This window comes from Lynx canadensis, chromosome D3, assembly GCF_007474595.2.
Source record: "Lynx canadensis isolate LIC74 chromosome D3, mLynCan4.pri.v2, whole genome shotgun sequence".
Classification (NCBI taxonomy): domain Eukaryota; kingdom Metazoa; phylum Chordata; class Mammalia; order Carnivora; family Felidae; genus Lynx; species Lynx canadensis.
The window spans coordinates 36,854,111-36,870,143 of record NC_044314.2 but is presented as its reverse complement, the minus strand read 5'-3'; the positions used below and the strand labels follow the sequence as shown (position 1 = coordinate 36,870,143).

Below are 16,033 nucleotides of genomic sequence, written 5' to 3'. Positions count from 1 at the left end.
GAATGAGGTACTTTGCAGAGACCAAGGCTAGGACAGTCCTGGCTACAACTGATACCTGGGTAAGAGGGTTGAGTGTTTTCCATGGGTGTCCTCAGGAGCTGGTGGGGTGGGTATGTGGTTTCTGGCCCTTGTCCTGAGGTGGTTTTCTTCTCCTAAGTTTTCTGCCTGGAGAGTAAAGCAGGGTTGGGCTTGACCCCTGATTTGGAGGGATAGTCTCCTGTGTATATCACCTGGGACTCTGGAAGCTTCCACAAGAGCAGAGCAGGACTCCTTTGTTTAGGCAACCTCCCTCCTCTTTGCGCCCTGCCAGTAGGGGGTGAGCAGGGTGCATGGCAGGGCAGTGACTGCCATTATGCTGTGGCCAGCTCAGGAGAAAAACACCCTCCACTCCAGCAAAATCAACTTAGCGCTGTGGTTTCCTTGTTACTAAAAGAGAACTAGAAAGAAGGGCACCTGGGTGATTTAGTCGGTTAAGCAATCAACTTCTGCTCAGGTCATGATCTAAAGGCTCGTGAGTTGGAGCCCCACATCAGGCTCTGTGCTGACAGCTGAGAGCCCGGAGCCTGCTTCGGATTCTGTGTCTCCTTCCCCTGCCCATGCTCTGTCTCTCTCAAAAATAAATAAACAAAAAAAAAAACCTTAAGAAAAGAGAACTAGAAAGAGAAATATATGTAACGTTGGAAGAACATACATCTAAATGTCTTAACTGAATTTGAAAAGCGAATGATACAAGCCTGTAAATAAAATATCTTGAGGTTCTCCAGATTCCTAATGAGCACAAAGGAAGAAGATGTAGCAGGAGAGGAGAGGAATAAAGCAGGGGGGCAGACAGCCAAGCCATTTATTAGAGAGGCAGAGGTGTGGGCCAATGAGTTCTGAAGTGACCTCTGAAGTAAAAGGTCCCCGTCACCTGTTTTTCACAGCACTGCTTGCCTCAGGGTGTTGGTGCTGCTTTTCAGATGAAAATGATCTCATTACCCCTGGGTCAGCAGCCTTTTTAGAGGGGCACTGTCAAAGTGCTGACCCCTCTTGCCTCCTAGGGGGTTCTCTGGATTGGTCAAGGGGCTCAGCTTCTCCAAGGACTGGTGGGACTGCATGGTTGTGGATCCTTCTGTCTCTACACTCTTTGATACTGGGGAGAAAAGAAGTCACGTTAAAAAAAATTTAATGTTTATTTTTAAGAGGGAGGGAGAGCATGAATTGGGGAGGGGCAGAGAGTGGGGGGCGGGTACTGAGGATCCCAAGCAGGCTCAGAGATGACAGCAGGCAAGCCAATGTGGGGTTTATTTTTTTTTTTTAAATTTTTTTTTCAACGTTTATTTATTTTTGGGACAGAGAGAGACAGAGCATGAACGGGGGAGGGGCAGAGAGAGAGGGAGACACAGAATCGGAAACAGGCTCCAGGCTCTGAGCCATCAGCCCAGGGCCCGACGCGGGGCTCGAACTCACGGACCGCGAGATCGTGACCTGGCTGAAGTCGGACGCTTAACCGACTGCGCCACCCAGGCGCCCCCAATGTGGGGTTTAAACTCATGAACTGTGAGACCATGACCTGAGCCCGAAGTTTGATTCTTAACCGACTGAGCCAGGAAGGCACATTTTAAACAGAATTCCACTTTGTGAAGTGTCTTGCAGTGGCTGATCCGGCCTTTTTGCATCTGAGAAGAGACACTTTTGTGAAAGCGAAGATAGGAACAGACAGAAGTGTGCTTCCCTGGGGGCCAAAAGCTAGCTGGCTCCCTAAAATTCAGAGGGAGAAACAGTTGCCTACAAATGAAGTTGGAAGTGAAGGTACCTGGCTCTGCCTGGACCACCTTCTGACCATGAGGAAGGGGGCACAGTGACTCCCAAGGTAACAAGCAGGAAGGCGCGTGGAGCTGGGCAGATGGCGATGGTGATGGCGGGCAAGCAGCCAAACGTGCACTCGGTCACCTGATTTTTAAGTCTGGAGCAGCCTCCTTAGTCAACAGCTCCTTGGAAGCTGTTTGCCACTTGAAGGGAGCCCTGCATGACAGGCGTCACAATATAGGTGAATACTAGGGGTTCTCAGAGGGTTTGGGAGATGCAGGAGGGTGTCATCAGGAGGAGGTGACTGGCGAGGGGCGAGGTGGAGGAAGCAGGGAAGCCATGGTCCAGGCCAGGGCTTGAAGGCTGGAGCGTGTGGCCTCTTCTGACCCCGGAGATTCCAGGATGGTATTCAGCTGTCCTGGGGGGTCCATGTCAGGGCAGAGGCACTGCTCGCTTGCAGCGATTGCCCATAGTGTCCCATGTCTGTGGGAGTGGTCTCCCCATGAGCCCGGTAGGCAAGCTGGAGATCTGGGGGTCCTTCACCCATCTCAGCCCACATTCAGCTCTGTCCCTAGATCACTCCCACATCAACCCCTCCTCGCCGTTCCCACTTGCTTGTCCCCACCTACCATCCCTTGCTCAGGCGACCTTTTACTTGCTTTTCAGCTCCTACCCACTCCCCATTCCACTTCCTCTGCCCTGGCTGCCTGTGCTGGCAGTGAGCTTGATAAAAATTTGTGTCAGTAGATTCCTTCCTGCTTGGAAATTCTTCCGGAGCCCTCCATCCCTGCCTGAGAGACGTGTGATGGTGTGGCAGCATGAGCCCCCTCTCTGCGAGGACTCTCCTTGTCTCTGGCCTCACAGCCACAGCCTGCCAGAGTGCTTTGTGCTCTTGGAACCTAGTGCTTCCTTCTGCAGCATCCAGGCTGCCCACCTGCTCTCTTCTCTTCCTTGGGTTCCCCTCTGCACCGCGCTTCTCGCCGGGGTTAACTTTTAGTCCTCGAAGTTTGTTCAGTGTCATCTCTTTTGAATCTGCTCCCCAGCCTCAGGGGGCACAGGTGTTGCCTGTCCTTCCTTGGTGGTCCCTTAGCATCACCATCAGGTTCTCACATAGCCTTGGCATTATTTGGGGGCATCTGTCTCCCTTACTCAGCTCTTGATGGCTGAGACCGTCTTCCTCCACCTTGGACACCCTGCTGCTCAGCATAACATCTGCTTAGTAGAGAAGCAATAAAGGATTCGTATAAAGATTACATGACATGAATATTTACACTGTGATAACACTCCAAGGGAATTTGGTTTTAATAAGGTGGCCTTGAGCAGTCTTCTGTCTGCTCAGGACTCACAACCTCGCTATCATTCACTTGTAGCCTCTTTAGGTTGAATGGGCTGCCTCGGTGGGTGGGGGAGGGGTGCCCTCATGCATCCCTCCTCACCATCATCACCACCGCTCACTTCTCAGAACCGATGGCCAGAACAGAAGTCCTTGCTTTTGTATGTGTGTGAGTTTTCTCATTTTACACAGTGACATGAATGTCATGATTAGGACATGAGTTTCGGTGGCCCAGTTTATTTTTTATTGTACAAACAGAACACACAGCTAGTTCCATGTCTACAAGCCATTCTCAGTTCCTTCCCCCGCCCTGCTGCTTAGGGCCTCCAATCCCAGTGCTGGGACCAGCAACCCTGTACCCCTCAGGTCTTAGTTTCTTCACCTGTGAAATAAAGATGCTGGGTTAGATCAGGCTGGGAAGCCGTGGTCCACACAATGTCCGGGAGCCCACGGGAAGTACCTGTACCCTTTGACATGAACGTTGTTGGTGACCTGTATATAACTTAACAATGAAACCATGACTTTGAAAAGTTTATACGTTGCTAGAAAAAGATGATTTCTAAAGTATCAGTGTGTTCCCTGGCAAATTTTCTACTATGCCACTTTGGTTTTTTGAAGTATCAACACATACTAAGGAAGCAACACTTGCGGGTTGAAGTGGGTTTTATTTGATGGTCATCAGTGTGTCGGTGGCACATTGAAAGTCATGGGAAGAATGGCCAGAGTGGAATTCTTTGGACTCACTCAATGCTGATGGGTGCTTGGGCCTGCAGACTTGCTGGGGAAACGGGGCATAACGTCAGCCTGGCCAGCGATTTCTGCAGGCGGTCTTGTGTCACTTTGCAGAGTTCCTCACCAGCGCTCTGATGGGTGGCTCTGAAAAGCCGATGTCACCCAGCCAATGCCTGGGTCGCTTCTCTTCGCTCCGCCTGAAAAATCACGATGGCTGTGTTCTCTGTAGCTGGTGCCAACGGAGTTTTAAATGGAGATGTGAGCATTTTGTCTATGAATAAATCTTCTTGGTATGATGTCTTTTGTGGCAGCCCAAGGTTTTATTTTTAAGTTTTTAAAAAATGGTTATTTTTGAGAAAGAGAATAGGGAAGGGGCAGAGAGAGGGGGGGACAGAGGATCCAAAGCAGGTCCCAAACTGACAGAAGTGGGCCTGATGTGGGGCTTGAACTCACGAACTGTGAGATCATGACCTCAGCCGAAGTCAGACGCTCAACTGACTGAAACACCCCTGTGGCAGCCCAAGGTTAAGAGGAAACTTACTATCTTGTTACTCTGTGCAGAGGAGGGCCTCCTGGGTCTTGGTCCAAGCTCTCCCATAGAATGCTTGCTTAATGTGTTTGGCACTTGGTGAGAGAAGGGTGCTGAAATTATTAGCCCTAAGTCAGTGATTTTTATGGGTCTTGAAGCATGATGTTCTAGAATGATCTTTCATTTTCCTACTTCCCTTGTTACACTCACAGATGCCTTGGGTTCCTCCCCTCCACATTCTGTCACTAACTTAAATAGGTTCTCTCTCTCCCTTCCTCCCCTCCCCGCTTCTTTTTATCGATTCATTCTAACGTCCTGGTCTGCTTTCCCCACACGAGGTTTTCGTCACTGTGCTCTTGGCTGAGCAGGCAGCACAGGAACTCTCTGGCTGTGCCTGTCAGCACTGATGTTTGCGGGCCATGCAGCTTTCCTTCCCAGTGATGGAACAGGAATGGTCCCTAACGGCCTTTAATTAATTTGCCCTTGGCTCATTATTGTAAGCTGGTTTAAAGTATGATGCATTAATTGTGTCTCTTAAAGGAACAGGTTTCATTTTATTTATTTTTTTTTTAAATTTTTTTTTTTTCAACGTTTATTTATTTTTGGGACAGAGAGAGACAGAGCATGAACGGGGGAGGGGCAGAGAGAGAGGGAGACACAGAATCGGAAACAGGCTCCAGGCTCTGAGCCATCAGCCCAGAGCCCGACGCGGGGCTCGAACTCACGGACCGCGAGATCGTGACCTGGATGTAGTCGGACGCTTAACCGACTGTGCCACCCAGGCGCCCCGAGGAACAGGTTTCATTTTAAAAGGCATGAATTATGGAGAGATAAGATAGGGGTGGTTATTCTGCTGATGCCTCCTTTCCCCACCAAATGGAGGCTCAAAATAGCCTTTCACTCAAAGGCTAGTGCTATACAAATGACTGCATCCTGGGCAGATTGAGTTTGGAAGAAGGTGGAGAATAAACACATATTGGCCAACCACGGGCTGTACTTGACTTTAATAAGAATGGATGCATCATTGGCCCCTTACAGCCTCGCCCACTACTGGAGCTGGCCCGGCCTCTCCCATGGGACCTTCTGCCACCAGAGCTCTCAAGACTTCTGTCCACCCTTGGGGCCATGCTGATGGAAGGCGGGGTTCCTCTTTGCATACCTCCCACCTGGCTGTCTCCAAGCTTGGTGAGAATGGCAAATCTTCTGGACTCCAATCTGAACCCAGCCCTCCTTTTTACACATAAGGTTTCAGTTTTGAGTTGACATGTGTTTTTTTGATACTTGCCACTTCTTACATGGGCATCTTCTTCCCCAGTGCTCTGACTTAGGACTCTTAAGCTGAGTCTGGGGCGGCCAGATCTGTCTTTTCTTGTCCCCCCATCCTCCCCAGTAGAGGCTGCATGCTCTTTAGCATGTGTTCACAATGTAGGCGGACAAAGAGGAAAAGGGAGAGAGGCTCTGTGAGCTCCTGGGAGAAGCCTCTGGAGATGCCCTCTTACTGGCATAGGGTGGGCTCTGGGCCTCTCTCCCTGCTCTACATTTGATGCCCTCTCTCTTTTGTGTTAGCTGACTTTCAGGCAGTAGGGATGTATGAAATTCCCTCTCTCGGGATTTGGGACCCATTAGAACAGTCTGCACAGTGGATTGGGTGTGTGGGAGAGTAAGAGGACCTCCGAGCTCTGTTTCCTCCTTCATAGGCTGAAGCCCAGTGTGCACATGGATGTGCACGCATGAGGATGCACACAGAGAGCAGAGGCTGTGGACACGGAGGGCAGAGCAAGGGAGTGCCACGGTTCTCAGTCACCCCTCTGTAAGGAAGCCTTGCGTGTACTCCTGTAAGCCCTGATTAAGACTCACACCTGAACTCTGCATAGACTGCTGCTTCTAAAGGAGGAGTGATTGATGTGGATGCATCCAGGAGCTATGTCAGACATACCCTCAAGAAGCTACCAGGCCAGTCGTATTCCTAGGTGAGCCCTGCACACTCTAGTCTAACTTGAAAGGGAGGCCTGCACAACCATGGTGAGTCTGACTTCCCGTATGGTAAGGCCTGGATGTGACACAAATACAACACTTAGTTTCTTGAACTCCAGAGAGTGGCCAGCAGTTAAAGCTCGAGCCCATGCCTCCCGTGGCATGGGTAGCCCTGAATCGAGGAAGCTGGGACCTGGGCGGTAGGAAGGAATGCTTCTCCTTTGGCCTGTGTGGGCTGCTCTTGAATGACACCAAAAGGATATCAGTAGTCACTGGTTTGAGCCCAATACCTGATGTGATGAAATGTCTGCTGGCTGGTCCTCTACCAGCAGGAGCTGTGTGTGCCTCTCAATGTGATAAAGGATATAGGTATGCTTCATTTTATTGCACATGATTGCACTTGGCAGATGGTACGATTTTCTTTACAAATTTGAAAGTTTTATGGCAACCCTGTGTCAAGCAAGTCTATTGGTGCCATTTTTCCAACAGCATTTGCTCGCTTCATGTCTCTGTCATATTTTGGTAATTCTCACAATATTTCAAACTTTTTTATTGTTATATCTATTACGTTGATTTGGAATCAGAGATGACTGCTGAAAGCTCAGATGGTTAGCTTTTTAGCAATAAAGTTATTTTTAAATTAAGATATGTACATTGTTTTTTTTTAGATGTAATATTATTGCACACTCAATAGATGATAGTATAGTGTCAGCGTAACTTGTATATGCACTGGGAAATCACAAAATTCTCTTGACTTGCTTTATTGTGATAGTTACTTGATTGCATTGTTTGGGAATTGAACTTGGGATATCTCCAATATATGCCTGTATGTCACTTACAAATGTGCTTGGTTCCTAATCCTATTTGTTCTAGGTAAACACTGGTGTCTCCTAAAATGTATGTGAAGAAACAATAGAACATGTTAGGATGAGTATAGAGGCTATCTGGTATCACTATGTTTTAAAAATAGAGGGCAATTTTGAGTTTTAATTAAGCACTGTAATTTCATTTTACCCCATGATCTTGGTTCTTTAAGAAAGGCAATATAAATGATCTTATCAAAATCAGAGTAATACCTCTTGGGATAACTAATTGGTCCTTTTAATTTCAACCACAGTGGTGAGGATTTCTGTGTTTTCATGTTATAGAGACCGATGCATGACATTTGTAAAAATATCAGCTGCATAGAAAAAACAAAAAAGGTTTTGCAGTACTTGGGGAGAAGATAACCTTGGTCCATAAAAGTGAAACATCACTGCTAATCACTTCCATGAATGGTTAAAAAAAAAACCAAAAAGGGGCGCCTGGGTGGCGCAGTCGGTTAAGCGTCCGACTTCAGCCAGGTCACGATCTTGCAGTGCGTGAGTTCGAGCCCCGCGTCGGGCTCTGGGCTGATGGCTCAGAGCCTGGAGCCTGTTTCCGATTCTGTGTCTCCCTCTCTCTCTGCCCCTCCCCCATTCATGCTCTGTCTCTCTCTGTCCCAAAAATAAATAAACGTTGAAAAAAAAATTAAAAAAAAACCCAAAAAACTACAATTTAACAGATGCCAGATTGGAAGAATTTCTGGTCTAGACCTCATGGAGTGCTTTTAACATATGGAATAAAAACATTTTGCCCTTTAAAGGACATTTCAGCCAAAATATGTAATATTCTTAAATAAGATGGCTGATCTTTTGAGATTTGTTATTAAAAAGGCAAAACTACATTAAAATATGTGATTCTTTCTCTGAAGTTTGTAGTGAGAATTCTCTGGCATTAAAGAATTATTTGGGAACTTTACTATTTCATTAAATAATTATTCCAAACAGCTGAATGAATGAATGAATAAAATTAATAACTATAAATAGTCTTATTTTTTAATTAAGGACAATTGAAATAGAAAGACTTTTCAAATAGAAATTGTGGTTTGTTTTAATTAAGAGAGACTTGGCAAAAAAAAGAGTTTTTTGGCACCACTCAAAGATATATTTGGCATTTGTACAAGCATGTTTCTCATCAAAGGGTGGAAGGCACCATCAGGCCCCCCTGAGGTCTTCTGTTCTAGTGCCACCACAGAGTCCTTTGTGATGTCCTAGATGCTAAAAATATGTGGTGGATGCATATCAACTAAAAGAGAGGTTATCAGACTAGATAAAAACAATTGCAACTATAACTACGAGAAACTCTACACCATGCAAATACTAACCAAAAGTGACCACTGAGATACCACCTTGTACCTGTCCGAACCGCTACAATTAACAACTGAGGAAACAACAGATGGTGAGGATGCCAAGAAAGGGGAACCCTTTTGCACTGTTGGTGGGAATGAAACTGGTGCAGCCGCTCTGGAAAAAAGTATGGAGGTTCCTCAAAAAGTTAAAAAAAAAAAAAAAAGAATTACCCTGCGACCCATCAGTGGCACTACTAGGTATTTATCCAAAGGATACCAAAATGCTGATTTGAAGGAACCCATGCCCTCCAATGTTCATAGCAGTGCTATCAACAATAGCCAAAGTATGGAAGGAGGCCAAATAGCCATTGATGGATGAATGGATAAAGAAGATGCGGTTTATCTATATACAATGAAATATTACTCAGTGATCAACAAAAATGAAATCTTGCTATTTGCAACATGGATGGAACTTGAGTGTATTATGCTAAGCAAAGTCAGTCAAAGACAATGAGACAAATCATATGATTTCACTTATGTGGAATTTAAGAAACAAAGCAGATGGACATAGGGGAGGGGAAGAAAAGATAAAGATGGAGGCAAGCTATAAGAGACTCTTAAATGTAGACAGCAAACTGAGGATTGCTGGAGGGAAGGTGGGGGGGGATGGGCATTAAAGAGGGCACTTATTGAGGGTGCCTGGGTGGCTCAGTTGGTTGAGCGTCCACCTCTTGGTTTCTGCTCAGGTCATGATCCCAGGGTTTGTGGGTTTGAGCCCCGCATTGGGATGCATTCTGACAGTGTAGAGCCCACTTGGGATTCTATCTCGTCCCCTCTCTCTGCCCCTCCCTCCTCACGTGCAGACTCTCTCTCTCAAAATAAACTTGAACAAAAAGAGGGCAACTTCTTGGGATGAGCACTGGGTGTTATGTGTAAGCAATGAATCATTAAATTGTCCTGAAACCAATACTACACTATATGTTAACTAACTCGAATCTAAATGTTTTTAAAAATTCCAAAAAAAAAAGGAGGGTGATATACTCTATTATGTAAGTTTGAGAAATGAAGAAAGGCAAAATAAAAAGTTCTTATCATCTTGTTAAAAAAAGAAACTAGAAATCGGTAACAAAAAGATACTTGGAAAATTCCTAAATATTTGGAAGTTAAACAGTGTACTTCTAAATAAGCCATAGGTGTAAACAAACAAACCAACACATTTTGAGTGGAATGAAATACTCATCATTCATTCAATTTTGAACTGAATTAAAACAAAAACAGTATATCAAATTTTGCAGAGTGTAGCCAAAGCTGTGCTTAGGGAGATGTTTATAGCACTAACTACTTACATTAGAAAAGAAGAAAGGTTTCAAATCAGTCGTTTCAATTTCCACCTTAAGAAAGTAGGAAAAAAGAACAAATTAGGCCAAAAGCAAGCAGAAGGAGGAAAATGATATAAAAATTAGGAAAGGAAAGAACAATGAAATCAAAAGTTGCTTGAAAAGAGCAATAAAATGTGATATATCTTTAGCCAGACCAAGTTAAAGGGAAGAAAGACACAGATTACCAATAACAGGAATAAGAGAGGAGATTGCTAAAGTCAATAAAAGGATGATCGGGAATATTATGAACAACTTTATGCCCATACATTGAACAACTTAGGTGAATTGGAAAACATTCCTTGAAAGATACAAATTATTAAAGTTCATTCAAGAAGAAATAGAAGAGCCTTATACTAATTGAAGAGATTGAATTCATATTTGAAAACCTTCCAATAAGGAGAACTCTTGGCCCAGGTAGCATCACTGGAGAATTCTGCCAAACATTTAAGGAATATATAATACCAACTCTATACAGACTTGCTCTGAAAGTCGAAGAGGTGGGAATACTCCCAACTCATGAGATCAGCATTGCCTCAACATCAGCACCATTAAAAGGAAACAAAACTACATACACATCAATATGCTTCACGAATATAGATGTAAAAAATCCTCAACAAAATATTGTCATTTTCAGCTAAATTTGAATTTTTTTTTACCTGATTTTGACTATCATACCAAGTACTAAAACCTTAACAACCTGAACACAACTAACCATCATTTTTATTCACATGAATCAGAAGCCAGGACAGATCATTGGTAACTAAAGGAGGCTCTGTGATAGTGTGAATTCACTTAAGACTATTTCTGCTGGTTACCTAGTGGTATATATGCAAGAAAGTCTACCGCGAGCCTTACCACCTTATAAAGAGGTACTTGGAATTGACTCTGTCTTCTGATCCTCTTCCTGGATAAGATAAATCTGCCTTTCTTCTTCATTTCTATAGCCCCATACTTGCATCTGGTAGATTTGTTCTTATTTATTAGAAGTGGTAGTGGCAAAACCCAAACTTTGAGAAATCTGAGATGTTAGCTGTGGAAACTGAACAAGTGATCGCCCCGAGGACCAGACCCAGGGGTGATGCAGTTAACTCCATTTATTTATTATTTAATGTATTTTGAGGCCATGCAGACATTTTAGAAGTCAACTTGAAAGTTGTCTGGGCTTCATGTCTTAGGGTCTATGATAAACTAGATGTTCATTTTAGGGGTGGTTGATTCCTCTAGAGTTTTCTCAGATACTTGTTTTTAGGAAGACAATGCATACTCTCTTAATCAAAACTCTTCATAATAAGTGATCATCAACTGTATATTGTATAGACGTGGTAGATTCCATGGTGGTCAAACAATGAGAAGGCCTTGGGGTCAGACACCACAGACCTCCCAATCTGACGTAATCTAGCCTCTGCCACTTACTGGGTGTCTTCATAGGTTTTGAGTCTGGAGGAACCTGACCTCTGCCCAAGTTGCCTGGAGAAAACCAGTGTCTGCAACGCAGTGAGGGAGGCAGCCAAGGCTGCATGATCAAGGGCTTGATGGGTCATACAGAGGATCTTGGGTTTCATTCTCCGTGCAGGGGCAGCCATTGAAGGGTTTAAATAGGAGCGGTGATGTCATCAGGTGGTCACCCAGTCCTTCTGGCCTTGGTCTGGAAAGTGGATGGGAAGAGGTCAAGATGTCTATGGGGAGGCCTTTGGGGGAAGTTACCACCATAATTGCTGAGTCCCACCTGCCCTACATCCTTCTGAATCTAAAGTGGGAGCCTGTTCACTTTCAGAGCTAATGTGCAAAATGGGAATATTCTTCTCATGAGCAGACTTCTGCCAACTCTTTTAGACCTGTGTATTCCATGGCCTTCCACTCAAGTCTATGACATAAGCAGAGAATGTGATTCTGGGCATTGCCCCCCATATGCTGAAATTGAAGCTCAGAGTGGCCAGCCACCAGAATAACACTGCTATTGACTACTTTATTCTTAACGTTTTAAATGCTTTGGTATCTGCCTTTGTCCTATCAGTGTTTGGCATAACACAAAACTTTCATCCTCTAAGTCTATTGTTACTTGTTCTCATTTTATAGACCAGGAAATCCAAGACTTAGAAGTAGACTACTTTGTTCAAGGTCATCTCCCAAGTAGGTGGTGACACCAGCTTTGAAATGCAGGCCGACTGCTTAGTTGTTGCTCTTATTAAGTTCACTCTTCACTACCTGGTGCCTAGAACAGTTCCTGGCAGACACTCAGGAAATACATGTTGGGTGCTCTGTATTGGGAAAGCCTGGTGCCCGATGTGAGGAACCTGACCTGCCAGCGGAATCACATGGGTCAGGGCCACACTTGAGTTGTGTGAAGCTGAGTACTCTGCACTCCCAGGCCTTCTGTGTAGACCGGGATAACTGGTTTCTCCCCTCCTCCTATGTGCCCTCGGCACTTTGCAGCTCTCCTCCGCTGGCTAACTAGTAATTGTGGCATATTCATTCATCTTCCTGTCATGTTGGGACCTCTGGAGGTTGGGTGTTAGGTTGGGGTCACCTCCTTATTCGCTGGGCCTGACCTAACGAGAATGTGTTAAATATGACTGAGGGGAACACGGGGGTTGTAGGAGTTGGCCTGCATCTTGAGCCAGAGAAGCCTGACACAGGGCTCCTCTGTCTGCCTGGCGCAGGGCCAGACCCATTCTTGAACATGAGTGAGAGCTCAGGAGCAGGCAGAGCAGAGGCTGCTTAGAGGGCCATCGCCAAGACATCCAGTCCTTAATCCAGCACAGCGTCCTGTGCTGCCCTTGGATCTTTAAGGCCCTTGACCGTTAGATCCCAGGAAGAAGAGGTCCCTCAAAGCTGAGCCCAGCTGCAGAAAGCACAGTGGTGCTGGGGCTGTGAGGCCAGGAAGGAGGCGGGAGGATGCATTCCATCATGACTGTGTTCGTTTGCCGGATATAGTTGGCTATCGAGTACAATGGTCTACAAACAGCTGGGACTAGAAGTCTGGAGAGAGGGAGGGTGGTGGCTGAGGGTGCACGTGGGGTGTTGGTCTCTAAAACTCACTCATCCCCTCTTCCGGCCACCTGTAGCAGCCTAGACTGTTCCTTGTACCATCTGAGGTGAGGTCTGTATCTTAACTGGATCCAGTCCCCTCACCTCTGCAGTGGACATTCTGTTCATTGTTCATGTTCTCTCTGTGTCTTTACCCTTGATTGCGTCAGTTTAATTAATTTTATATGTTATGTTTTTTATTTCAGAAAAACTGTACAACTCCAGTGGGCGAGATTTAAGAAGGGCCCTTTTCTCCCTGAAGCAGATATTTCAGGTAAAAAAGAAGACACGTGTGCTCACAGGTCCTGTTTTTGTATTGCTTATGGAATCAGATACAAACCTATTTCTGCCTCTTACTGGTTACGGAAAGAAAAGTTCCTTTCGATTAAAATGTCAATTAGGTCAGAGTCTCAGTTGAGACTATTTTTACCCTATTAAATATTTCAAACATAAGTAAAGACGACTTTACCAAATCATGTTTTTCCATACTGACTTCAGATTTTTAAAAAGAAAAACCTACTGCAGATATAATTGAGGTCTTGCGTTGTCCCCAGTACTAACCATCTTCCTCCCACCCCAGGCCCCCTCTGTATCCATGTTTCCATGCTGTTGGTGAATATTCACCAAGAGTATGTATATCCTTTGTTAACTTCATACATGTTATGCTGCATGGATCATACTCCAGCTTATTTAGTGAAAACGGGATAGATGTAGGCGTGACTGACATAGCTCTGAGTCGTCTATTGTATGAATAAAGCATAATTGGCTTTGTTCACTCTTCTATTGGTTTATTCCTAATGTTGGCTATTTTAGCAACCATGCTGCTGTGGATGTGTCTCTTGTGCACACATGCAGGGTCCATTTTATCCTTTCTTCCTAAGCCTTCCCTCTTCCCCTGCCTTGAGAAAGTCCCGGGCCTAGTGAAGAAGGCCAGGACAGGAGAGCAGGCAAGCTGAGAGACTCTCACTTGTGAGCAGCCAAGAGGAGAGAGGGACAGAGCCAGGAGAGGAGGGGGAGGCTGCTGTCTGGGCAGAGTCAGGAGGTAGCATGTGCACTGAGTGTCTGTATATTCCTAGGGTGTATCCCTCTTCTCTTCAGTTCCTGTCTTAGCCATATTCTTAAAAAGTTTTGTCAGTGATAGTTTTAATTTTTATTTTTTATTTTTTTAATATTTATTTTTGAGAGAGATGGAGCACAAGCGGGGGAGGGACAGAGAAAGAGGGAGACACAGAATCCAAAGCAAGCTCCAGGCTCTGAGCTGTCAGCACAGAGCCCGACATGGGGCTCAAACTCACACACCATGAGATCGTGACCTGAGCCACAGTTGGATGCTTAACTGACGGAGCCACCCAGGCACCCCTGTCAGTGATAGTTCTGCCAGAGTGGCAGTTCCCCTTCATGGATGTCTTCCTGAGAGGGGACTGGCAAAAAGGCCAACAGTCCATCCCATCTGCACATTCTCACCCTGTTGTTCCTGAAATGTGTTCAGTCATGCCCTTAACCTTCTCCCAGAGCAGAGTCCCTTCTCAGTGTTAACATATCTGGACATGAACCCTCTTGGCTCTTCCAATAGTTATGGTGGTGAACCTACCCTGTCATTGCTCCTCATGCTGCAACGTCTCTGAAACACCTTGCGGTTGGGGTCTACCGTGGTTCAGACCGGTTCTTCTGGAAAAACGGCAACATCTGTCCATGGGCACTGCCTGCTTTTGGTTCTCTCCATCTCAGTCTGTTCTTTCTACCAGAGGGGTTTGAGGAAGGCCTTCTCTTGCTGGTCCCATGTAGCCTTCTAGATTACATCTGAATTTCTCAGTCTAACGTGAAGCCCTCGTGGAAGCCTCTGCTGCCCAATTCTCTGCCCTTGGCTGCATCTTAAATTCTATTCATGGGTGCATTCTGGGAGCAAGCTGTACCCTTCCTTTTCTGCACCTTTTCCCCTGGATCTATTGCTTCTATCCCATAATGTGTTGCCACCCCACATCCACTCTCCATGTCTCTCGGTTGACCTCCTGGTGTCTCCTCTTGCTAGTGCCCTTCTCCCTAAATGAGTCCTTCCAGTGCCTCCAAATACCTTTGAAGTTCTCTGAGCTTACTTGTAGTATAGAACTTACGGTACTTGTGTGAGTCTAGCTGTCTGCAAGCTCCCTGGATTTCATCACTGAGTCTTTGGGGCCAAGCACAGTATCTGGGGCTGTGTAAGCAATGGGTGAATTGGATAGCCTTCTAGCAGATGTGTATGTCGTTAGTCTTTCTGGTTTCTAATTTAGTAAACACTATACTAATTGTCCCAAAGTTCCATCTGTATCTCCTTGTTCCTTAGCCAAACAAAACGAAACTTGTTTACCTTTGATGACATCCTTCTCTTTAACTCAGATCCCCAGCTGCAGTTGGGCTGGACCCTCACTGTACCACCAGAGGGCCAGGCTCATGCCATTTCTCGTCCTAATTCATTTAGTTCCTCAGCCTGCCTGATGTTTCTGTTCAGCTTTGACTTCTTTCAAAACCTGTGTTCACCTCATTGAGTATCCAGTTGGTGGCAGAAACTGAAGAGAGAGGAGTCAGTTATTCCAAGTGACTTTAAAAATTTTTTTTTTTTTCAACGTTTATTTATTTTGGGACAGAGAGAGACAGAGCATGAACGGGGGAGGGGCAGAGAGAGAGGGAGACACAGAATCGGAAACAGGCTCCAGGCTCTGAGCCGTCAGCCCAGAGCCCGACGCGGGGCTCGAACTCACGGACCGCGAGATCGTGACCTGGCTGAAGTCGGACGCTTAACCGACTGCGCCACCCAGGCGCCCCCAAGTGACTTTAAAACATTGTGATTTGTGTGCTTTGAGTAGATATATTCTTTTTTTTTTTAATTTATTTATTTTTGGGACAGAGAGAGACAGCATGAATGGGGGAGGGTCAGAGAGAGGGAGACACAGAATCTGAAACAGGCTCCAGGCTCTGAGCTGTCAGCACAGAGCCCGACGCGGGGCTCGAACTCACGGACCGTGAGATCATGACCTAAGGTGAATTTGGCCGCTTAACCGACTGAGCCACCCAGGCGCCCCTGAGTAGATACATTCTAAGAACGAAAGGAACCACACGCCCAGTCAACTGTTTGCAATAGTCCCATT

At 45.7% G+C, this 16,033-nt stretch overlaps 1 protein-coding gene across 4 annotated transcripts in view; it reads left to right on the top strand.

Moving 5' to 3' along the window:
- FHOD3 (formin homology 2 domain containing 3) overlaps nt 1–16,033 on the top strand; it is a 480,663-nt gene that overhangs the window by 194,883 nt on the left and 269,747 nt on the right. For all 4 annotated transcript variants that reach the window (XM_030336761.1, XM_030336760.1, XM_030336759.1 and 1 more), the window contains exon 4: nt 13,118–13,185. In XM_030336761.1, the coding sequence (XP_030192621.1) occupies nt 13,118–13,185 (68 nt within the window). The remainder of the gene's footprint in view (nt 1–13,117; nt 13,186–16,033) is intronic.